The sequence below is a fragment of the Muscardinus avellanarius genome (genome assembly GCF_963383645.1).
Source record: "Muscardinus avellanarius genome assembly, chromosome: 16".
NCBI lineage: Eukaryota > Metazoa > Chordata > Mammalia > Rodentia > Gliridae > Muscardinus > Muscardinus avellanarius.
Window position 1 is genome coordinate 31,698,132 of NC_137802.1, and position 25,746 is coordinate 31,723,877.

The 25,746-nt window shown below is 42.9% G+C and overlaps 1 protein-coding gene across 2 annotated transcripts in view; it reads left to right on the top strand.

Moving 5' to 3' along the window:
* AP2B1 (adaptor related protein complex 2 subunit beta 1) overlaps positions 1-24,647 on the top strand; it is a gene marked incomplete at both ends in the record, with an annotated part of 129,502 nt that extends 104,855 nt beyond the window's left edge. For both annotated transcript variants that reach the window (XM_080713694.1, XM_080713695.1), the window contains 4 exons: positions 9,090-9,174; positions 10,237-10,323; positions 18,249-18,403; positions 24,573-24,647. In XM_080713694.1, coding sequence (XP_080569820.1) covers positions 9,090-9,174; positions 10,237-10,323; positions 18,249-18,403; positions 24,573-24,647 — 402 coding nt within the window. The remainder of the gene's footprint in view (positions 1-9,089; positions 9,175-10,236; positions 10,324-18,248; positions 18,404-24,572) is intronic.
* Between the last annotated feature and the right edge of the window lie 1,099 nt (positions 24,648-25,746).

The window sequence follows — 25,746 nt, forward strand, 5'->3', positions numbered from 1 at the left end:
GAAGGAAGGAAGGAAGGAAGGAAGGGAGGGAGGGAGGGAGGGAGGGAAGGAAGGAAGGAGCGAAGGAGCAAGCAAGCACAGTGAATCTTCTAAATATATTTTGCCAGTTCAAACTACTCAATTTTAAGAACCAAAAATTGGTTATGACCTACCATGCTAGGAATACTTGAAGTTAAAAAATTCACAATAGCCTGTTTTTCTAAAACATTAGTTTAACTCAGAGGTAAAAGGAAAAACACATCTTCATATTAAAACATGGATACAATTTGTGGGGGGGAGGGGTACTGGGGATGGAACCCAGGGGCATTCTACCTCTGACCTATACCCCTAGCCCTATTTTTTATTCTTTATTTTGAAACAGGGTCTTAATGAGTTGCAAAGGTCCTCATTAAGTAGCTGAGGCTTGCCGCGAATTGTGATTCTCCTGTCTCAACCTCCCAAATGCTGAGATTACAAACATGCACCACCATGCCTGGCAGAAGTGCTATCCTTTTAAAACCTTTACACTGCCAGGTGTGGTGGCACACGCTTGTGATCCCAGCATTTGGGAGGCTGAGACAGGAGGATTGCAGGTTCGCCGCCAGCCTCAGCTACTTAGGTGAGGCTGTTTGCAATTCAGTAAGACCCTGTTTCAAAATAAAGACTAAAAAATAGGGTTGGGGTGTACCTCAGAGGTAGAATGCCTCTGGGTTCCATTTCCAGTACTGCCAAAAAAAAAAAGAAAAAAGAATAAAAAATAGGGCTGGGGGTATAGTTCGGAGGTAGAATGCTCTTGCATTCCATCCCCAGTACCACAAAATAAATAAATAAAACCTTTAAACTAAGTTCACATCTTGTCTAAACTCAAAGATCAAAAACCTTGAGAAGTATATTTTATAATCATTCCGATTCAGTTCTTGCTTTCTGCCAGTCACTATTCTAGAAACCTACAATCCTGTGATAAATAGAAAAAAAAAAAAATCCCTTCTTTTGTGGAATTTTATATTCTGCTGGGAAGTAGGATATGCTCCATTGGGATAAACAGTAAACCAACAAATAAGTGAAAAAAAGAAAAGTATGAGTCGGGTGTGGTGGTACATGCTTGTAATCCCAGCATTTGGGAGGCTGAGACAGGGGATTGTGCAGGTTCGCAGCCAGCCTCACCTACTACTTTGGCTTTTTGCAACTCAGTGAGACCCTGTTTCGAAATAAGGAATAAAAAATAGGGCTGGGGTGTCACTCGGATGTAGACTGCCCCTGGGTTTTATCCCCAGTACTGAGGTGGAGGGGACAAGAAAAGTATGGTGGATGGCAGTGAGGACAATGTAAAAAATAATACAACTGAGATATGGATTTTTAGGGTTGGAGATTAGGTGATGCAATTTTATATTGGTCATGGAAGACCTGCTTGAGGGGATAGTATTTGATTAAAGCAAAAGACATAAAGGAGGCAGGGGAGTAGTCCATGCATTGTGTGGGAAGAGCATTCCAGACAGAAGAAACAGCCAATGAAAACAGCCACGAATAGGAGCGTGCCTGGGATGCGTAGGGCGTAGCAGCAGGTGCCTGTGGCTGAGTGGAACTAGCAAGGATGGGGAGGAGCAGCACACGACGCGAGAGGCGATAGAGCTCAGGTCATAGGCAGTTGCTTACTTTGTTTTTGTTCCAAGTGAGATGGGAAGTCATTGGAGGTTTGAGCCAAGAGGTATTTATGAGCTGACCTACATTATGAGATCATTGTGGCTGCTGTGTTGAGAATAGACTGAGAAAGCTAAATGTTGTGAAGAAATAGTTGTGAGAGATGGATAGAGACATGCAAAATAGGGAGACATTAAAAGGCTTTGCAGTAGAAGTTCTACTTGGGGGTGGGGAGAAAGATCAAGAAGTTAGTTTTGGACCTGTTACCTTTTGAGATATGTTAATTATCAAAATAAAGCTATTCAGTAGAGAGTTGGATCTATATGTAATTATTACCATAGGCAAACTACATATGATGTTAAAATTCTTGGAAAATAATTCTCTAGCTTTTCTGAATTATGTCTTCCTTTTCTGAATGTATTGGAAGAGTGTGAATTTTAAAATAAAAAAGCCTGGTGTGGTGGCACACACTTGTAATCCCAGCATTTGGGAGGCTGAGACAAGAGGATCACCGTTTGCAGACAGCCTCAACTACTACTTAATGAGGCCTTTTGCAACCCAGTGAGACCCTGTCTCAAAAAAATAAAGAATAAAAAAGAGGGCTGGGGTGTAGCTTGGAGGTAGAATACCCCTAGGTTCCATCGCCAGTACCACAAAAATGCATGCACGCATGCATGCATACATACATACCAAGGAATACCCTTCCCTCAATTCCTCCTCCTCTGCTTTAAGGCTGATTCAATTCTATTTAAGAATAGGTAAAATCAGGATTGCATTGAACTGGCTTCATACTGTGTTTTTCCCCTTTTTTGGGGGGGATGTTGCCTAACCATCCAAAGAATGATTGGCATATCCTTGGAGAATACAGCATTCTTTGGATTATGATGCACTACCTATGTTGTTTCTCCTTAGTGTGTAGATGTTATTTTAGCTCAGTGATTTGAAACCAAATTAAAACTCTCATATCAGTCCTGTCCCCCTCTCCCTGCCTCATTGAGAATCCATATGCCTGGTGAGCAATGCTACTAGTGAGATCATGTGCCTCTGAATGAGGTAGAGGCCAGCATGAAGTTGAGGAAGTGGTTTATTCCATTTGCTCACCATTTTTCATTTTATGCAACAAACGTTCCTGGAGCCAGGCAGTATGCTAATGAAGATGAAAGCCAGCCAGTGACAGAGGTCATTGCACTGAGTGGGCCTGATGTAAACAGTTATTCTGTGCTCTAATAGAACTGTGTGCCTTGGGTGCCATGAGGAGGTTTAGAACTTTCATAAAAATTTCAAGACTGGCCGGGCGTGGTGGCGCACGCTTGTAATCCCCGCGCTTGGGAGGTGGAGACAGGAAGATCGCGCAGGTTTAAAGCCAGCCGTGCTGGCTTAAGAGACCCTGTTTCCAAATAAAAAAGTGTAAAATAGGTCTGGGGGTGTAGCCCTAGCCCGGAGGTAGAAGGGCTTCCAGGAACCCCAGTACCCCCCCCCCACACACACACACACAAATTTCAAGACTGAACTGAATCTTAAGATTAAATAGGCATTTTCTAGACAATGAAAGCTTAAGAAGGATGTTAAGCAGAAAGAACAACAACAACATGTAAGAAAGGCACGGAGCTGTGTGCTTCAGTATTAGGGGACAAGAAGGAATCTTACTATTGTTGAAGTGAAGAAACAGCCTGGAGAAGTGGGCAGGAGTCAGATAGATCCAAGGGAGCCTTGTACTCTTGAAATGAGTACAGTTCTGGGCAAGAGCAAACGTTCAAAAGCTGCAAAAAGTACAGATGTTGAAAGCTGACATCAAAGAGATGAAATGCTTCCCAATGAGTGACCTATGCATTTGACCCTAAGAGACATGATATTTTACCGAGGCACAGTAGTAAGAAGAATCATTAACTAACAATTCTGCCAGTAGCTTTTTTTTCCCCCCTCAGTACTAGGGATGGAACCCAGGGGCACTATACCTCAGCCCTATATTTTACTCTTTTTTTTTTTTTTTTTTTTTTTTTTGGTGGTACTAGGGTTCCTGGAAACCTTTCTGCCTCGGGTTACACTCCCAGACCTATTTTTATACTTTTTTATTTGGAAACAGGGTCTTGTAAGCCAGCGCAGCTGGCTTTGAACCTGCATGATCCTCCTGTCTCCGCCTCCCAAGTGCAGGGATTACAAGCGTGCGCCACCATGCCCAGCTTATTCTTGCTTTTGAAACAGGGTCTCACTGAATTGCAAAGGGCCTCACTAAGTAGCTGAGGCTGTCCTCGATCCTCCTGTCTCAGCCTCCTGAATGCTGAGATTACAAGCATGTGCCACCATGCCCAGCTTGCTGGTAGCTCCTAAAAAAAAGAAATTCTAGCCAGGCATAGTGGCATACACACCTAATCCTAGTACTTAGAAGGCTGATACAGGAGGATCACAGGTTCTGTGACAGCCTCAGCAACTTAGCTAGATGCTGTTTTATTTTTTCTTTTTGTTCCTTTCCTTTCCTGATTTTTTGTTTGATTTTGTCTTGTTGAGGTGTGCGTGTGTGATACTGATGATTGAGCCCAGGGCACTCTACCTCCATGCTAGAATCCCAGCTCTCTTTTTTTATTTTTGTTTTGAAACAAGGTCTTTCTAGGTTGCTGAGTCTGGCTGTTGCTGAGGCTAGTCTTAAATCTGCAGTTCTTCTCTCTCAGCCTCCCTGGGATGATAGGCATGTGCCACCATGCCTGATGAGACCCTGTTTCAATATAAAAAAAAAAAAAAAAAGAGTGGGGGTGTAGCTCAGAAATACTGTGATCCTGAGAGTTGGGCGTGGTGGTGCAGGCTTGTAATCCCAGCATTTGGGAGGCTGAGACATGAGGATCATGGTTTGTGGACAGCCTCAGCTACTACTTAGCGAGGCCCTTTGCAACTCAGACCCTGTTTCAAAATAATGAATAAAAAATAGGGCTGGGTGTAGCTTGAAGGTAGAATGCCCCTGGGTTCCACCTCCAATACAAAGAAAAAAGAAAAAAAGAAATACTGTGACCCTGGGTTTAGTCCCCAGTAACACACACACACACACACACACACACACACACACACACACACTCACTCACTCACTCTCTCTCCCCCCCACACAATCTGTTTCTAGCAAAATAGTTTTACTACATTTTAGCGCATGTAAGATTTCAAATAAGTCTAGTGTGATTATGCTTAATTATAAAAAGTTCTCAGGAAAAAAAGGTAGAACAGGAGATGGTGGCTGCAGAAAGGGTTTTTCTTTGTGAAATAAACACTAGCTCTAGTGCTTACTGAGAGTCAGGCACTGCTGTCCATGCCTCTATCCTTTGAACAATGCCATGGATTCAGTGCTTTTGTGGTTTATCTTTTACAGACAGCACACGACATGAGTACAACCTGCCCAAAGTCACACAGCTAGCAAGTGTTGGAGTCAAAGTTCAAAGTCAGTGTGGTGCTTCCTAGGATGATGCTCTGAACACCTGTGTCCACTGCCTCTGGTTAGGAGTAAATGTCTCAGAAAGTTGTTCTAGAGAAGTCCTAAGGCAGACTTCAGGGTATCCTGAAAACCCTGCAATTATATGTCAGAATGTTGCAGGTGTATTTTTCAGCAGGAGGGTTCCTAGCTTTCATCAGTTTGTCAAAGGGTCCAGAAGGGCCAGACACAGCAGTATATGCCTATAATACTAGTAACCCAAGAGTTTGAGGCAGGAAGATCACAATTTAGAGGAAACCCTAGGCAACTTGGTGAAAATCTTGTTTCAAAATAAAAAGAGCTGGGAATGTGGCTAGTGGTTGATGTTCCTTAGGTCAAGCCCAGCAAGTAAAAAAAAAAAAAAAGGATCCAGAAGACAGCTGGTTTGGCATCACTGGCTAGAGGAGTGCTTCGAGCCTTTCTTTTAAGGGCCTCCAGTTGGAATAATGGTTCCCTTGGAAGAACAGGTGTTTATGGGCTCATTGGGGCTTTTTTAGACATTGTTCTGAAATAATAATCTGGCTCATCTTCCCTAGGTACATTCCCCCAAATGCACAGATTTAGAAATTGCAGTTCTTTCATACAGAGTGGGTCCATGGTGTCTGTTTTGAAAGACTGGTTCAGATGACTCTAACTCTTGGGTTAAGAACCACTAGGCCCTGGGAAACAAGGATTGGGTATTTTGTGTATCTCTCCTTATATCTCAGATGCTTAGGACATAGTAAATATTAATAAGTGTTGCAGGGTGTGCTGAGCCATGCCTGTAATACCATCTACTCAGGAGGCCCAGGCAGAAGGATCACAAGTTTGAGGTCAGCCTGGACAGCTTATCAAGACCTTCTATCAAAATAAGAATAAAGGATCTGGGCGTAGTGACACAAGATTGTAATCCTGGTACTTCAGAAGCAGAAACAGGAGGATTGCAGGTTCGTGGCCAGCCTCAGCTACTTAGCGAGGCCCTCTGCAACTTAGTAAGACCCTGTTTCAACATAAAGCATAAAAAATAGGGCTAGGAATGTAGCTCAGAGGTAGAATGCCCTGTACTAAAAAGAAAGAACAACAAAGAAAAAAGAAAAGGAGGATGAACGGATGGATGGATTGGGGTATAGCTCAGTGGTAAATCAAGATCCCCTGAACTCAATCTTCAGTACTGGAAAAAATGTTTGAACGATGACATATTGTGAGATATGATTGCTTTATATTCAAAGATGGTAGTAAGCACAGCCACTGCATTTTATAGGAGATCCTAATGTGACCCATCGCTAGCCCACCTCACTTCCCCAGTTTTGACTTCAGACACTCTTTACAGAGCCTGGCAAAGACCTTCTTGGTCCCTTATTGAAACAAGAGTTCTCACCGGGCATGGTGGCACATGCGTGTAATACCAGCATTTGGAAGGCTGAGACAGGAGGATTACACAGGTTCAAAGCCAGCCTCAGCTACTTAGTGAGTCCCTTTGCAATTCAGTAAGACTCTGTTTTAAAATAAAGAATAAAAAATAGGGCTAGGGGTGTCACTCAGAAGTAGAATGCCCCTGGGTTCTATCCCCAGTACCGCAACAAAAAGAAAAGAAAAATAAGAGTTCTCCTTAGTAAGGCCCTATTTTAAAACAGTAAGTAAAAGAGGGCTGGGGGTATAGCTCAAAGATAAAATGCCCCTGGATTCTATCCCCACTACCACAAAAATAGGGAAAAAAAAGTTCTAATTCATCTGCTGAGTGCCAAACAAATTAAAATATCCTCAGTTCCAGAAGCAACAGCAGGGATAAATCTTTGAAAGCAGTGTTCCAACATGTTAAAAAAATGTCTAAAGCCAGATGTAGTGGTGCACGCTTTACAATCTCTATACTTGGGAGGCTGAGACAGGAGGATCATAGGTTCACAGCCAGCTTCAGCAACTTCGTGAGATCCTGTTTCAAAATAATAGAATAAAATAGGCCTGGGGATATATCTCAAAGGTAGAATATTCCATCCCTAATACCGCACATTTAAAAAAAAAAAAAACAAAAAAAAGAGTATCTAAAGCCTCTCTTTCCTAACAAGTTACTCTGCTTTAATCTACCAGGCTCGATCTTTCTGAGAATCCTTCTACCTCAGCACCTTGGCCATCAGGCTGTGTGATATATGTCAGAAACTCCTGGGCTTGGTAATTGAAAAGTTAAAAGCACAAGTTATAAGGAACATAACTGGAGGGATTCTCCTGAGAGAGAGATTAGAAAGACTGTCAAGGAGATATAATCAGACATTTACGGAGGAGGAAGTAAAGGTGCTATTTAAGTCAGGAAGGTGACTTGATAATGAATGTAAAAGGACTCCAAGCACTTCAGAGATAAGATAGATCTCATAGCCGACATTTTGGTGAAGGGATACGTGTACTGTTGAAATGTAGACATTTGCCATAAAAGGAAAGAGAGAAGTGGTACTAGACAAGCACTTTTCCCCTTTACTTATTTATTTAGAGCAATAGGTGTGGTTACTGATCACAGAACTTGCCAGAGAAATGTTTTCCTACAGTGCCAAGAGCATAGGTGTGACAGTCACTAATGAGGAAAGCAGTGGGAGGGGATGATTTAGAGCAGTCCCCTTCTCTCTCTCCTTCGCACCTCTGCATCTTATAATGTGCTGCAGTGTCATTTGCCTGTTTCTGAATATAAATGCCAATCAGTCTTATCTCAAATAAAAACACCTTGAGTAGCTTTTTTGGGGGGGTGATACTGGGAATTGAATCCAGGGGTATTCTACCTCCAAAGACACATCCCCATCCCTATTTTTTACTCTTCATTTTGAAACATGGTCTCTCTAAGTTGTGGAAGGCCTTACTAAGTAGCTGAGGCTGACTTCGTACCTGTAATCCTCCTGTCTCAGCCTCTCAAGTACCAGGGTTACAAACATGCACCACATGCCCGACTTAAATGCCGGCTGGAGTAGCTTTTTTTTTTTTTTTTTTTTTTTTTTTTTTTTTTTTTTTTTTTTTTTGTGTGTGTGTGTGTGTGTGTGTGTGTGTGTGTGTGTGGTACTGGAGTGGAACCCAGAGGCTTTCTAGCTCTGGGCTATACTCCCAGACCTATTTTATGTTTTATTTGGAAACAGGGTCTCACTGAGTTGCTGAGAGCCTCACTAAGTAGCTGAGGCTGCCTTCAAACCTGTGTGATCCTCCTGTCTAAGCCTCCCAAGCACAGGGATTACAAATGTGCACCACCACGCCCAGCTTTAATAGTGTTTTAAAAAACAGTATGCTAAGCCAGGTGTGGTGGTGCATGCTAGTAATCCCAGCTTTCGGGAGGTGGAGATCAGAGGATCCAGGTTCTCAGCTATTTAATGGAGCCCTCCCCATTTAGTGAGACCCTGTTTCAAAATAAAGAATTAAAATAAAAAAATAGACTGGGGGTATAGCTTGGAGGTAGAATGCCCATAGGTTCAATCCCCCAGTACCACAAAAAAAGAAACTTTCAACTAAAAAATTGTTGTTGTTGTTGTTGCTGGTGGTGGTGTGTAAGATACATGTATCTTACAGACACACACACACACACACACACACACACACACACACACACATGCACAGGATGGAACCCAGGGGCCCTCTACCACTGACCTACCTTCCCAGCCCTTTTTTTATTTTAAGCCAGAGTCTCCCCAAGTTGTCCAGCTGGTCTTATTTGTGATCCTCCTGCCTCAGCCTCCTGAGTCACTGGGATTACAAGAGTACCCCACTGTACCTGGCAAAAAATAATTTTTTAATAATCATAGAAACAAAAAATAAGTAACTAGATTACTCTGGGTATAGAAGTTGTGCCGTGAGGGTAGCCTTCCTGGATAGAGGTAGAGTTGTGGGACGTCACAGTTCTATGACAGTGGAGTAAATAAGGAGGTGCTTTGCAGCATGTAGGCTGGCATGTCTTGATTTGGGGAGGCCTGCTCTGCTGAAGGTGGAAGGAGCCAGGGAGGGAGGTTTCTAGACACAGTGTCCTTCCCACCTACCTGGCCTCTTGTGGTGCCCTCATCTTCTCTCGTTGCTTTCCTGGCAGGTGGCTGTTAAAAACAATATTGATGTCTTCTACTTCAGCTGCCTCATCCCACTCAATGTGCTTTTTGTAGAAGATGGCAAAATGGGTAAGTACATCCTCCTGTCCTGCTAAATATACCTTTGCCCCTACAAGTACAAGGCTTTTTTATTTGAGGGGGTGGGACTAAAAATGGGATAAAGATATTCTAAAGCCCTAATAACTGCTCGTTGTTTATTTTCCTAAGTCACTGTTCTTGCTCTGCATTATTCTCTGAATCACAGTGTCCATGCTCTGGACAGTCCAGTCAGATCTACACTCCAAGATTGCAGTGTAAGAGTTTGGAGACAGGTAGATGTGGATTTGAATCTTAGCTCTGCATTGGTTAGCTGTGTGACTATGAACGGCATGCTTAGCTTCTCTGTTTCACTTTCCAAGTTTGCAAAACAGAGTTTTCTTGATGATGCAATGAGTAATATGTGTATGTTTAGCATTTGACCCTGTACTAAGTTCATATTGCCTCAAGACAAAAATTCATCTTGTGGCTACTGACATTTCTTTCTGCTCTTCCTGATGAAACCATCATCCAACAAAAACAGCTTAGTACCCATTAAATTATGTTGGCACTTAATTGATCCTTACAGCGGCTCCTCGGATAGTCAGAATAGATGTAATGATATATGAAGAAATTAAGGCTCAGAAAGGTCACACGACTTACCCTGTGTCACCCAAATAGGAAAACAAGGGAGTCAAAACTGAATTCTTAATTGTAAAACTCCTTTCCAGTGGATCTTAGTGCTATTGATGAGGGATTGGTTGGCCTCAAATACGTAACTCCTGTGCATAGCAAAAATTTGGCTCTAGTTTCTAGTCGTATTGCAAGAACCAGCATGCCAAAGAGGGAATGTTGCAGGGCATCAGAGATCAGAGTGCTCCGAGCCCCAGTGCTTGGGAGGCTGAGACAGGAGGGTCACAGCTTTGGTGATAGCCCCAGCAACTTAGTGAGGCTCTGAGCAACCTGACAAGACCCTGTTTCCAAATAAATAAAATAGTAATAGCTCAGAAGTAGAATGTTCCTGGGTTAATCCCCAGTACCAAAAAAATAAAAAATAACAAATCAGAATGCTAACGGATTGTGTACATCCACCCTTCCCTCTGCTTCCCCATACAGAACGCCAGGTTTTCCTTGCCACATGGAAGGATATTCCCAATGAAAATGAACTCCAGTTTCAGATTAAGGAATGTCATTTAAATGCTGGTAAGTAATTCATTTTCATCTTAGTAAATCAATTAGATATTTGAAAGTTTTATCTTTCCTTTACCTACCTCTTCTTTCCATATCTGACCTATTTCTAGTGAGAATGTGTTAGATATATTACTTTGCAAACATCTCTTTACAAAGTTAGGGTGTTTGTCTGTCTGTTATTTGTTACTGGAGATTGAACTCAGAGGCGTTCTACTTCAAGTTACATGCCAGCCCTATTTTATTTTGAAACAGGGTCTCACTAAGTTGCTGAGGAACCCTGCTAAATTGCTGAGACTGACCTCAACCTGGCGATCCTTTTATCCCAGCCTCCCAAGTACTGGGATTACAGGCATGTGCCACCATGCCCTGCTAGTTGGAATGTTTTGATCTCATTACTAGAATACTTACAAGATAACAGTTTTAAGAAATGGACTAGAGTGGCCGGATGTGGTGCTACATGCCAATACTTGGTATTAGAGGCATGGACCACCACCCCAGTTTGCAGTTAATTTTATTACTATAGTGGAACATAAGAAGGGGTAACCCAAGAAGAGAAACAATAGCAGCTGTCACTCCCTAGAGCTTTGTTACATTGGCATACCCCTTTGCAGTGTAAGGAGCCCAGTACTGTTCAGAGTCCTGCACTTTGTGCCAGCCTGCCCACCCCCTCAGTTAGTGTAAGACTTTCTGAGTTTGAATAAAAGCGAATCTCGGTGCTTCATCGTTAACCTCCTTTCCTTACTTACCCATCATTTCCTCCTCCGCACATTGGTGGTTCTCATAGGGGTTTTCAACACTGCTGCCCTCCATTAGCAGTTAGAGCAGGGCACTGGGGGAAGGAGGCAATATGGCAGTACAGAAAGAAGGAAAAAAGAAAGAAAACACTGCCTTCTCGTTTCCAATATTTTTAATTTTAGCTTTTTGAGTCTGTGTTGTATTCATCTTCTGTGTTCAGAAAAATCTATTCATGTACAGCCTTTGAAATTCACCTGGATAGTGATCAGCTTCTTTCTGTGATGTCTCTTTTAAATGGGATGGTCCAAAAGGCCTTTGCAGAGACATTCAGGAGGCTGAATCCCTACTTGAACCCACAGACATAAAAGACAGGCTGGCATCTTATGAGTATGGAAACTACAGACAGAAGTTTTTCTCTGATAAGGATTATCTACAGTCTCCTTAACCGGGGAGTCTGCTCTGACTTCTATCAAAATAATTAGCCAGTTGATTCCCTCCATTTTGTGCCATACTCTTAAGTAGATGACAATGTTATCTGTATCTCTGAGGCATACTGGTCATTACCAAAAACTTCATTGGGTGAGCACAGGAGGTTGGGCAGCTTTCTGCTGAAGAATCTGTTCTTTAGGTACAGAACCCATAGTAGCCAGTAGTGAGAACCAGAGTCGATCCCATTGGGGAAGCAGCTCTGTACCCACTAGGAGGAGACAAGGCACTGGGTTAACTAATCCCCTGTGGCAACTGGTCTAGCAGCAACATTTCAAATCATAAGTTCTTGAGAGCATTTGTCCCAGGTTCTGTGTCTGTTAAAGTTGAGAAATAAAGCATATGATAGGCCTCTCTTAGAAGTTGCCATTGCTCATTTATACACTAAAAGGTCTAAGAAAATCTTCATTGAAGAAACCTGTTTAGCTCAGGGTTGATTAAATTGGATTAAGGATATAAAGTCACTAAATGCTCTTTAATTTTTTTTGTGTGCGTGTGGTACTGGGGATTGACCTAGGGGCATTCTGTCTCTGAGCAATATCCCCAAGCCCCATTTTATCTTATTAGTACTGGGGATCGAACCCAGGGACATTCTACTCCTGAGCTACACCCCTAAGTCTTGTTTTATTTTTTGGAAGCAAGGTCTCACTTAGTTGCTGAGGCTGTACTCAACCTGCAATCCTCCTGTCCCAGCCTCCCAAGCACTGGATTGCAGGCGAGCACCACCACAACCACCTGAAGTGCTTCTTCCTAGCATCTTATGGAACACCATCATTCCTCAAACATGAACTCGGAAAATCTGGCCTAGTGAGAGCAGAGAACAGCCATAGTAATTGGAAAGCAGATTTGGTTTTAGAGGTCCAGTGTAAAAAGGGCATACTCTTTCATAAAAGAAAAATTGAAGTTTGGGTGAACGAGAGGTTTATTCTGGCCTGCCAAAATTAACAAAAAGAAAAGATCCCTCTGCTTCCAGGTTAGAGTTTGGAGTCGTTGTTGTAGTTGGTGGTTGTGATTTTGCTAAAGAGGCCATGTCTGGCCTTTCCCCAGGTGAGGCCATGTCCTTTGATCAGCTTAGCTTTAACCAGTTCTGCCACGGCCTCATGTCAGTCTACCTGCCGTGGGTGCTCCAAATACCAGTGACTTGTTTTTCCAGTGAAATTTCTCTCTGGCAGCAGAGCACATACAGTGTAGAGAGAACCGGCCAATTCATTTCTTCCAGGAATTAATTTCTTCACTGCTAATCTTGCAAGACCACTTCCTGCACTAATCCTTTCTAGCTCTCCCTTGCCCTGCACCGAGTCTGGAGTGCCCTGGCCTTTACATTTCCTTCCAGTTGTGAAGGCTCTGTTAACAGGAGTGTTTGCAGGTTAATGCCTTCTGATTCAACACCCTGGGTCTAGCTGAGAGCTAAAAATACCACCCTTTCCAGCTGCTCTGCCCTAATCACAATAGCACCAACACTCAAAATAGCTCTTCTGTGCCAGCATAGACATTTGACAGATGGAACGAACACTCTGAGGGCTGCAAGAAGTCACAGCCTTAAAGGACTTCCCAACCTCGCACTGAGCTTGTACTTCTGTTCTTTTATCTCATCTTAAAAAAGTAAGAGACCCTCTTCCCAAGTCTTAATAATTAATAAAATCTTAAGCCGGGCGTGGTGGCGCACGCTTGTAATCCCCGCGCTTGGGAGGCGGAGACAGGAGGATCGCGCAGGTTCGAAGCCAGCCGCGCGCGCTGGTTTAGGAGACCCTGTTTCTAAATAAAAATATAAAAATAGGTCTGGCAGTGTAGCCCAGAGGTAGAAGGGCTTCCAGGAACCCCAGTACCACCAAAAAAATAAAAAATAAAAAAAAAATAATTAATAAAATCTTAATAGAAAAGTTCATGAGATAGTAATGCTTGTAAATACTAGAAAGTTTTAGATCAGAAAGGTAGTCATGGACAGGACCCCTTGCTTTCTAGCACTGAACAGTTTTGTAGATATTGAGAGATCTAAATCTGGTTTGCATGTTACCATTACGACTGCATTTGGGGTTAGTACATGCACAGCTCCTAGTACATACATACCTTGAGTGCACAAGGACTTGCATCTCCAGCCAGATCTGAAAAGGAATCTGTAGCAAAGTGCTTTATAAACATGTTTTGCTTTTGTTTCCAATTAAATGTTTCTGATAGCTCAACGACAAGGTGTATCTGTTTTCACTGATTAGGCACTATAGTAAGACATATTTCTTCAGGCTTGAGTACTAGGTGAGGGTGAGTTCAATGACTATATTTGTTTTGGCTCTCCCCAGCCTTTGGAACATTTCAAAAATGGAAACAGCCTGAGGTGGTGGCACATGTCTGTAATCCTAGTACTTGGGAGGCTATGAAAAGAAGATCATAAACTGGGCGTGGTGACACAAGTTGTAATCCCAGTATTTTAGAGGCTGAGACAGGAGGATCACAGGTTTAAGCACAGCCTCAGCACGTAGTGAAACTCTTACCAACCAAATGACCCTGCTTCAAAATAGGGCTTGTGGTATATATAGTTCAGAGGTAGAATGCCCCTGGCTTCAGTCCCCAGTACCAAAGAAATTTTTAAATAAAAAAGAGGATTGTAGGTTTGAGATCAGCCTCAGCAATGGCGAGACTCTCAACAACCTAGCAAGACCCTATTTCAAAAACCAAACAAATAAATAAATAAAAAGAGATGGGGCTGTAGCTCAGAGTTAGAATGCCTATGGTTTCGCCAGGCGTGGTGGCGCACACTTGTAATCCCAGCATTTGGGAGGCCAAGTCAGGAGGACTGCACAGGTTTGAAGCCAGCCTCAGCTACTTAGTGAGGCTCTCAGCAACTTAGTGAGACCCTATTTCCAAATAAAGTATAAAATAGGTCTGGGAGTATAGCCCAGAGTTAAAAAAAAAAAAAAAAAAGCCCCTGGGTTCCACCCCAGTACCACAAAAAAAAAAAAAAAAGAAAAAATGCCCATGGTTTCCATCCCCAGTAGCACACACACACACAAAAAGGGAAACTTTCCAGCCAGCACTTAACTCTAGTTTGTTTGCTCAAATGGTTCAAGTGTTATTTTCAGCAGTCTTAGTGATTGGAACTTGTTAATGAACACCCCAGAAGGGGCAAATGCACACTCCCCTATTCCCAGTCTCTGCTTTGAGTACTTTCTTTACCCTTATTGCTGCCAAGAGAAGTGTGACTTTAAATAAAGAAGAAAGATGATGAAGTCAGGCATGGTGGCACATAACTGTAATCCCAACCGTGTGGGTAGCTGAGGCAGGATGATCGTAAATTCAAGGTTAGCCTGAACAACTTTCACCCTGTCTCACAGTAAAAATTAAAAAGGGATGGGGATGTAGTTAAATGTAGGGCATATGCTTAACATGCATGAGGCCTTGGGTTAGTCAAAGAAAAAAAAAGAGGAAAGAAGGAAGGAAGACCACACATACACCATCCAAGAGTTCAGGTAGTCAAATACTCATATCCAAAGAGCCAGGTAGCCACATCTTGAAGCAGGTGTAATCATATTTGATCATCTGGTTTTGCTCTGTACTTTGGCGCAGATCTTAATGTCTTATGCTATCATTAGCACATACTCAAACAATTACATTGCATTTTTATTCTCAAAGTCTCACAGCTACAGGGTATCCTATTTTCCAGGAGTTCAGGTATGTAAAACAAAAACACATGCAAACTATGATATCAAGAAGTCCATTCCGGTCTTGCTAGGAAACCTCCTTATGGCTCTTACTGCCACTCTTAATCAGTACATTTAGCAGAGTCTATACATATTCAAACTCAAACCAGTATCTCAGATATATGAGGCTAAAAATGTAGCTGAGTGGTAGAACACTTGCTGAGCATGTGTAAGGCCTTAAATTTGATCCCCAGCATCAATGATCAGTAGGTAGATATCCCCAGCACCACAATTAGGAGATAGAAGGAAAAAAAAACTGACTCATACATACTTATGTTATAGAAACCTCCTTCTATTTAGTCCCCTGATAGAAATCACAATATAACCATTCATTCAATACAAGCACAAGTTCCTGGCCTCTCTTCTTACACTGGTGATAAAATCATTGCTCTGTAGAAATCTGAGACTTGCTGTGTATATAGTCTGTTTTGTGCCTGTAAAGTAAGTTGACTCTTAAAGACTCCTACCATATGTATTTTCTTTTGTTCTGGGAAATGGGCAAGAGCCTTGAAAGTTAGGAATGGCTTTATAACTTCAAGCAAGCCCTTGTATGTTAAAGACAATTCTGTCAAAAGTCATCATCACACAGCCATGATGGCACACTTATACTTTGGAGGCTGAGACAGGAGGATCACAGGTTTGCAGCCAGCCTTAGCATCTTGTAAGGCCCTCTGCAACTTAGACACTTTTTCAAAATAAAGAATAAAAAAGAGGGCTGGGGTAGAATGCCCCTGGGTTTATCCCCCAGTTCCACAAAAAAAAAAAAAAAAATGGTATTATCAGCCAGGTGTGGTGGTTCATGCCTATAATCCCAGTACTTAGGAGGCTGAGACAGGAAGATTGCAGGTTTGAGGACAGCCTCAGCAAGTAATGCAACTCTCATTAGTGAGACCTTGTTTCCAAAGAAGATATAATATTGGGTTGAGGGAATAGCTCAAAGGTAGAATGCCTCTGGGTTCAACTTTCAGCACCACAAAAAAAAGAAAAAGAAAACAACCTCCAGCTGTGGCCAGGCATGGTTTCACATGCTTGTAATCCAAATTACTTGGATTACAGGTTCAAAGCCAGCCTCAGCAATTCAATAAGTGTCTCAGCAACTTAGCAAGACCCTGTTTCCAAATTAAAAATAAAATAGGTCTGGGCCAGGCATAGTGGCATGCGCTTATAATCCCAGCATTTGGGGGACAGAGACAGGAGGATCGTGGTTTGACGACCACACCTACTTAGAGAGGCCCTTTGCAACTCAGTGAGACCCTGTTTCAAAATAAAGAATAAAAAATAGTCTGGGGGTATGACTCAGAGGTTGAATGCCCCTGAGTTCCATCCCTAGTACCACAAAAAAATAATAAAATAAAATAGGTCTGGGAGTGTAGCCTGGATATAGAAGGCCCCTGGGTTCTATGCCCAGTAATATATGCACACAATTAAAAAAAACCTCCAGCTGTTGATTTTGCTTAGCAACCCAGATTAAACTGCAAGAGTCCTTCATTATAGGAATCAGTATGACAGTTTGACCCCCCACACACAAAGGGATTACAAAGCATATTCAGGCCCCTCCTCTGACAGTATCATATATAATACTCTGAGATATGTTTATTGGCTCCTCAAATAGGGTCATTTCTTAAGTTTATAACCACTCCACTTGGTGTTAGTGAAAACCTTGCAATTAAAAGGAAAAGTTTAGTAATAACTAAGTGTGGCGAAAATACTTAATGATCAGAGCTTTACTATATTTTCCCCAGCTGCTGCTGGTTTGAATGTAGTACAAGGATAGCAGGAGAAAAGTACCTCCAAAAGTAGCATACAGCAATCTCAGGAGATGGTTTTTAATGCCTATAACAATATGTAAATATTGGCATTTCCAATGCTTGAGTCAGAGGCATGTTGACAAATTCTGATGACAGGTACCTCTTGTGTCCCAGGTACTGTAGAAAGCATAGTAATGAAAGACTCCAGGATCCCTGTGCTAAGAGCGTACCCTTCAAGAGGGTAGGCAGCTATTCATCATGGCTACCTTTTCCTAGAGAGCACACTAGAATATGACAGATTTTTATGTGGGAGAATTTCATTCCTGAAGTAGGCATGAGTAATTTGAATTCTCATCAGAAATGAACATATAAACAGTTAAGAAGGAAGCAGTGTTTATTATTATCTTTATTCTTAAAGTTTCTTTTTCTCTGCTGTCGCAGTCTGTCTCTCCCTCCCCCCCCTTTCTCTCTCTCTCACATACACACACACACACACAATGACCTTTAATTCTGGAACATCTTGTCTCTTTGATGCCGACAAAGCTTAGACACCAACCTATTTAACCTGAGTTGGTGGCTGTGAAGATTTCCATGGGTCCTAGTAGCGGCCATCTTTGCATAGCTCTAGTCTTTCTTTCTCAGGGCATTTTGTTGAGACAGTTTTGGTGTTTATTTAGAGCCATGGTATTCTCTAAAGTTTTAAAAAGTTTTTGCCTGCATTACAAAAAAAAAAAAGGAAGAAAGAAAAAAGCTTAAACATTCAGGTTAATAAATTTAACTTGAAGGACTTCTACAACTCTGTCCTTTTCTGATCCTAGCTGTTGAGACGCAAGTAATAGTGACTTCGAAGAAGTGTTATGAATTTGATCACCAGCCTATATATCCCCATAGATCTGGTACCAACATCCCCGAAATGAATGGCACATGCAGTCATCTGGCACGCCTATGTACCCATCTCTGTGCTCTGTTGGGCATTTTTACCAGTACATCTGACACCTTGTTGATACTAATATATCCTTAGTCCCACCTGTTTCATAATCTTCACATGTAACCTTATGCTGGATGCTTCCGTGTACCTTATTCTGTTTTCTGTCTGTGAATCTGATAGGCACATTCTGAGCCTGTTCCTCACCTTTTTGCAAATCATGAATGTGTACACCTGCACACTTGTCGGGAGCGTGAGCACACATGGCTCCTGAGGGTGTCAGAAGACAGGTTGCCTGCATTTGTTTGAGCTTCTAACTGAAAGTGTTGGGTTTTGAATCTGTATTTCTAGACACTGTTTCCAGCAAGTTGCAGAACAACAATGTTTATACTATTGCCAAGAGGAATGTGGAAGGCCAGGACATGCTGTACCAATCCCTGAAGCTCACTAATGGCATTTGGATTTTGGCTGAGCTACGTATCCAGCCAGGAAACCCCAATTATACGGTAAGGTCTTCCTCAGAATGAGTGAGATAGAGGGCAGCAAGAGCCCTTTCATTGTCTTAGCATGCTGAAAAGACCTGGAGGAGGTGCTTCAGACCTCAGACATCCAAAACAAGCAGTCAGTAGAGAAGACTCTGGTTGCCTTGATGGAAAGCCTGACGGCGGTGTGTGCCCAGCCAACAGACATGGTGGCCCTGGCAGCAAAGAGTGCTGTAAATCCCTCCCTCCCACTGCTCCCACAGAGCTGCTCACAGACCTTGGCAGCTTCGCCACAGTGTCAGTTAATATTTACCCACCATATCTGTGCCTTGATACTGCTAAGAAGTTTGTTTCCTAGCTGATTCTAAGAGGACCTTCCCTGCTTTTAGAGTTTATTTCTTAGGGATATCAGAATCATAAGCACAGCCGGGCATGGTGGCTCACACTTGTAATCCCAGCATTTGGGAGGCTGAGACAGGAGGATCATGGTTCGCGGGCAGCCTTAGCAGCTACTTAGGCTCTTTGCAACTCAGTGAGACCCTGTTTCAAAACAAAGAATAACGCACTTGGGAGGCGGAGACAGGAGGACCGCACAGGTTCAAAGCCAGCTATGCTGGCTTAAGAGACCCTGTTTCCAAATTTTAAAAAAAGTATAAAATAGGTCTGGGAATATAGCCTGGAGGTAGAAGGCCTTCCAGGAACCTCAGTACCACCAAGAAGACGAAGAGGAGGAAGAAGAAGAAGAAGAGGGAGGGGGAGGGAGGGAGGGAAGGAAGACAGGAAGGAAGGAAGGAAGGAAGGATGGATGGATGGATGGATGGATGGATGGATGGATGGATGGATGTTCTTGGGTTCTATGCCCAGTACCAAAAAAAAAAAAAAAGAATCATAAACACATGAGCCTTTGTATGACCTGAAATGTTTGTTTTGAAAGGTAAGACAAAATAGAAACACCTTAGCAGACGATAAGGGGACTTAAGTTTGGAGAACTTCCTTCAATGCTATACTGAATGAAAGTAAAAATTCTGGCCATACTTTTAGTAAAGGGCAGAAGCAGTTGCCCTGTTAAACAGCAAAGATTGATACCAGAAGCAATGGGCATGTGTTCATTATTGTAAAATGCAATCTCCCAGTAAGGTGCTGCTTGTCATCTGCATTTTGAAAAGTAAAAGCAAAAACCCTTAATGACGGAGGGAAATGTCAGGCGTGGTGGTATACACCTGTAATCTTGGGAGGGAGGCTGACAGGATCACAGGTTCAAGGCCAGCCTCAACAACTTAGGCCCTCTTTCAAAATAAATAATACAAAGCCAGGCATGGTGGCGCACGCTTGTAATCCCCGCGCTTGGGAGGCTGAGACAGGAAGATTGCACAGGTTCGAAGCCAGCCTCCGCTACTTAGTGAGGCTCTCAGCAACTTAGTGAGACCCTGTTTCCAAATAAAATATAAAATGGGTTTGGGAGTATAGCCTGGAGGTAGAAAGCCTCTGCGTTCCACCCTCAGTACCACCCAAAAAAAAAAAAACCCAAAATAAATAATACAGAGGGGCTGGGCATGGTGGCGCACACTTTTTTAATCCCAGCACTTGGGAGGCTGAGACCGAAGGATCATGCAGGTTTGAAGCCAGCCTCAGCTACTTAGGCTTTCAACAACTTGACCATGTTTCCAAATAAAATATAAAAAATAGGTCGGTCTGAGAGTGTAGCCAGGAGCTAGAAAGCCGCCCTGGGTTCCATTCCCAGTATCACAAATAATAAAATGAAAAATAAAAAGGGCTTGGAGCTGTGGCTCCCAGGTAAAATACCACTGGTTCAATCCTAATTACACGAGAGAAAGAGAAATAAAGGAAGGAAAAAGAAGAAATAATATGGTGACCTCTTTTCTTAAGCAGCCTGAGGTGATCTTTGACAATGATCTGTTCGCTTGATCCAGAAAACACAAGCAAGCAAATTGAAAGGGTCATATCTTCATATTCACTCTAAAAACACCTGAAACTGCCCAGGATGTCAAAGATACACATATCTAGCAACCCACTAAGTATCTGAAAGATAGCATTTTACAGAAGCAATGAGTGATATTCTCTATTATAGTCCTAGAGTTGATAGATACCCCTCAGCCAAACAGTGAGGCTGGACACAGGGTCAGTGGCCCAAAAAGATTATGAGGGTTTTTCTGCACATGTTTAAAAAAGCAGAAAATGTTAAACTTAAGTGTTGAAATGGAGATTTCTAGTCATTGAGTATTTCCAGGTATATAAAGCCCCAAGATGTGCCACCATACATATGGGGTTCATGATGAGATTAACCCATGTGTAAGCTCCCCTGTCACATTGAGACAGTCCTTGCTGAAAGATAACAACTATACCTAAACCCAAAGAGGGGGGTGACAGAAGAAGAGGCCCCAGAATCAAGTGAAGAAACAAAAACTTAAGGCCTAGAAGTAAATTCAGCATAAAATAAATGCAAATGAAAGAAGGAAAGAATGCTGTGAAAGCTTGTTCTTTTCTTTCTTCGCCCATCTGGTAACTAGATTTCTTTTGCTCGCAGTATCATCCAAGTCTTTCATCACAGGGCGTAACAGGTCTAACCCATTCCATAAGTGGCACTCTAGGTCTCAGACTTGCTCAGATCCATTTCCTTCCCTCCATCACCCTAAGTGCCCATTACACTTGATATGATCTCACCTTGGTATTAAGGAGGAACAAAATCTGGTTTAACTGATACCAGTACGTGAAAGATGGGTGGTCCTTAGTTTCCTAAGAGATATTAATAAAGAATTTCCCCCTCAACTCAGTCAATATTGTATTTCATTAAAAAGGTATGTTTATCCTATCAGAGTGAGGCCTCATCTCTTCAAGTAGATAAGTCTTACCTGGAAAAGTACTCATCCCAGGTGAAGAGCCATATGTTCCAGATTATCCACCAGAGGTAGACATCTTAAGTCCTGGCTTTAGACAGAACAGGTAACTTGGTGATTCTAGATGGACAGCATTCTTGAGTGGTTGGTATTAAAGATATGTCACATAAGCAGGTTAGCAGTTCAAAAGTTAAGGCCCAGCCGGGCATGGTGGTGCACACTTGTAATCGCAGCATTTGGGAGGCTGAGACAGGAGGATCTGGGTTCATAGCCAGCCTCAGCTACTTAGGCCCTTGCAACTCAGTGAGACCCTGTTTCAAAATAAATAATAAAAAAAAATAGGGCTGGGGTGTGGCTCAGGTAGAATGCCCCTGAGTTCCATCCCCAGTTCCGCAAATAAATAAAGTTAAGACCGTTAGGTATGGTGACGTGTGCCTGTAATCCCTGTACTTGGAGAATGAAACAGGAAGATCACAGATTCAAGGCCAGCCTCAGCAACTAGACCTTGTTTCAAATATAAAAAGGATTGGGGTATAGGTCAAAGATAGACTACCCCTGGGTTCAATTTCCAGTACCAAGAAAAAAAAAAAAGACAACAGGAAGTTCTATTTTCTCCTAGGATCCATACCAAATAAGACCCAGCATCCTAGCTCTGTTTAATAACTTGATCCTTTGTTAAAGGCTAGAGTAGAAGCAGGGTAGGGTGGGACAAGAGGATACTTGGAGTCCAGAGAAAATGGAAAATTTGCTTCCTTCCCTCCAAAGAGCAGCTGTGATGCTTGAAGTCCGGGCCTGGTCAGTTCAGTACCACAACTTCCCAACAGTGCCAGCCTTGGCACTTGGGCTGTTGTTGAGGAGGGCAACATTTCTGTACTAATCATGAAAAAAATGGACCTCTGACACATAGAACATCAAGTATAATTGCAAAATGTGAAAATATAAAGGGCAGTATTTTGGAAAATAGAAACTGTTCCTCTTTGGTCTGGGAGTTACCTCCTTTCAGCTCTTCTTTAGCCTTGTCCCCTCCTCCCCTGAACCCACTTATTTTCCCACTAGAATTTCCCACAGCATTGGCAGTGGAAAGGCTAAAGAGGAGGAGAACTGCCTTTGTACAGGGCTTAAAAGTCAATGAAGTACCTAAAGCTACAGCTTGGGGAGAAGGTGGTACAGAGATGTTTTCTACATATGTTTACATTCTCATATTAGTCATTTCCTTTGTCTTTTGCATTTATAGAATTATCTTCTTGACTGATAGTAGTAATTTGGGGAAATGCTTTGGAGACTAAATGTTAAAGCTTTAAATAAATAGGACATCTTTTGGTTTTTTCTTTCTTTGTATGTGTGGCAGGGGGATGGGTTAAAAAGAAGAGGTGGTGGAGGGGTAGAATGGCATATTAGAGGTATCAGATTTGCCTCTCTAAACAGGCAGAAAATGAGCCAGGCATGGTGGCACACGTTTGTAATTCAATATTTGGGAGGCTGAGACAGGAGGATCCCAGCCTCAGCAACTTAGTGAGGCTTTCCATGAACTTAGCATTTTGACCCTATTTCAAAAACAAAAAAGAAGCCAGGCGTGGTGGCGCACGCTTGTAATCCCAGCATTCAGAAGGCTGAGACCGGAGGATCGCAGTTCGCAGACAGCCTCAGGTACTTACTGAGGCCCTTCTCAACTCAGTGAGACCCTGTTTCAAAATAAAGAATAAAAAATTTGTCAGGGGTTGTAGCTCAGAGGTTAAATACCTCTGGGTTTCAGCCCCAGGCCCGCAAAAATAAAATAGAGTTGGGGCTGTAGCTCAGAGGTAGAATGCCTCTGGGATCCCCAGTACCGCAAAAGTAAAAAGGCATAAAGTGAAAGATTAAGCAGTTTACATGAATTGCTGTCCGTTTATGCTAACTTGACAGTTGTCTTCCCTCTTCAGAGTATATCCTCTCCCCCATGTAATTTAGGAAGGACCAGGATCTTAGACCTTAACTTGTGCTTTTGACTTGATTGTACATTCTCTTAAACCTGAGACTGAAAGAACCACCCTGTCAACAGAGGAACGGAGGCAGGCCTCAGAAGTGATTGTCGCAGGAACTGTTGAGTATTCCCCTTTCCTCTTTTGTTTGGCCATAATCACTATAATTCTTGGCAAAGTGTTAGGGCAGCTGTCTCCCTCCCCTACAGTGGAGGCTTTGGTGTTTTAGTGTGGATTATTAACCTCATAGACCCTCACAGAATGGAGGTGGAAGCACAGCACACAACTTGCCATTGGTGAAGCTAAAATTCTGGAATCCGCGGCATCTGTAAACATGACCTCCTTGTTTCACTACTCCAGTGATTGAACTCCAGTGATTGAGCTCTTATTGCATCAGAAGTTTTCTACTTTTGTTTTGTTTGTTTGGGTTTTGTTGTTGTTGTTATTGTTTGTTGTTTTGTTTTGTTTTGTTTTTGGTGGTACTGAGGGTTGAACCCAGGGGCTTTCTACCTCCAAGCTACACTCCCAGACCTATTTTATACTTTCTATTTGGAAACAGAGTCTCACTAAGCTGCTGAGAGCCTCACTAAACAGCTGAGGCTGGCTTTGAACCTGCGAAATCCTCCTGTCTCAGCCTCCCAAGTACTGGGATTGCAAGTGTGCACCACTATGCCTGGCCCAGCTCTAGTTTTTATTCTTTATTTTGAACTCACTGAGTTGAAAAGAGCCTCACTAAGTAGCTGAGGCTGTCTGCAAACCACAATCCTCCTGTCTCAGCTTTCCAAATGCTGGGATTACAAGCATGCTCCACCATGCCCAGCCTTGATTTGGTTTTTGATGGCACTAGTAATGGAAACCAGGGACATTCAACCTCTGAACTACACTCCCAGCCTTTGTGCATGAAGGGACACTGAGGATGGAACCTAGGGGCATTCTACCTCTTAGCTATATTCTAAGCCGTGGGGGAGGGGGGTTTACTGGGGATGGCATTCTACCTCTGAGCTACACCCCAGCCCTAAGTTTTTATTTCTTATTTTGAAACAGGGTCTCACTGAGTTGCAAAGGACCTAAGTAGCTGAGACTGTCTGCAAACTGGGATCCTCCTATCTCAACCTCCCAAATGCTGGGATTATAAGCATGCACCACCACGCCTGGCTAGTCTTTTATTTTGAAACAGGGTCTACTAAGTTTCAGAGGGCCTCACTGAGTTGCTGAGGCTGGCAGTGAACCTGCAATCCTTCTTTCTCAGCCTCCCAAGTACTGGGATTATAAGTGTGTGCCACCACACCCAGCTAGAAGTTTCTTGAACTGAATGTTTGGATACCTTTAGAGTTAATGACACCTCCATGCTAATTTTTCTTTTTCCTTTTCTCTTAACAGTTGTCACTGAAGTGTAGAGCTCCTGAAGTCTCTCAGTACATCTATCAGGTCTACGACAGCATTTTGAAAAACTAATAAACTGGTCCAGTACCCTCCAGCCATTCTGTGATTGGTGCAAGCCATGAACTCTTAACTGGAAGAAATTGTACTGCTGTGTAGAATCTGAACCCAAACACACTAAGGCCACCCACCAGGTAGTGACTCGTGTAACCTGTGCTAAGTTAGAGCACAAGCTGTCAGATAGTTGTAGCTCCTGTGAACACTTGTAACCCCTGCTCCAGTCACTTCCCGCCCTGCCACCTCCGCCGCTCTCTGTCCTAGCTTGCGGGCTTCTCCATGCTGTGCCAATGGCTGGCTTTTCTACACCCTCTTCTGAGTGTAGTTTGATATTTTGTAATCAGAAGCTCGTTTCAAAAGCAGAAAGACAAATATTAAAGCAAGGAAAAGTGTCACCAAAACATAAACCGCACCTTATTGTTTTATACTTTTGTACATATGAGAACTCGAGGTAGTGTAGCCAGCAGAAAGTAAGAACAGCCGGGCGTGGTGGGCACGCTTGTAATCCCAGCATTCGGGAGGCTGACCGGAGAATTGTGGTTCGCAGACCGCCTCAGCTACTTAGTAAGGCCCTCTGCAACTTAGTAAGACCCTGTTTCAAATTAATAAAAGATAGGGCTGGGGGTGTAGCTCAGAGGTAGAATTCCTCTGGGTTCCATTCCCAGGAACAAACACACACACACTAAAAACAACTACCCATTGTTCACCTCAGTGCTGGAGGAAGAGATGCAGCTGGCCCCGCTCTGTGAGGGGCTCTCAGCTGTGGCAGCCTTGTCCCTATTCGTTTGGATTTTTACTCTTCCCCCCCCCTCCAATCTCCTTCCTAAGCCAAGCCTTTTGCACCCCATGTTGTCATCTCATGTGATTGCTCTGCAGTTGGGAATGGTCATCGTCATTGAATGATGTTTCGAGGTGTAGGAAACGTAGGGCGCATCAGCACCACAGCTGAGAGAAGTTAGAAGAACTTAACCACATTTCTGTCTGCTGAACTAGCCCATTGTTAACTGAACACTGATTAAGGCATTTGAGTAGTGATGGAGAACAAGATCCAAATGCTCTCTCCCCACCCCCTCCCTGTATTCCTCAGGTCCAGTGCGTAGCTAAGATCAGAGTGGGT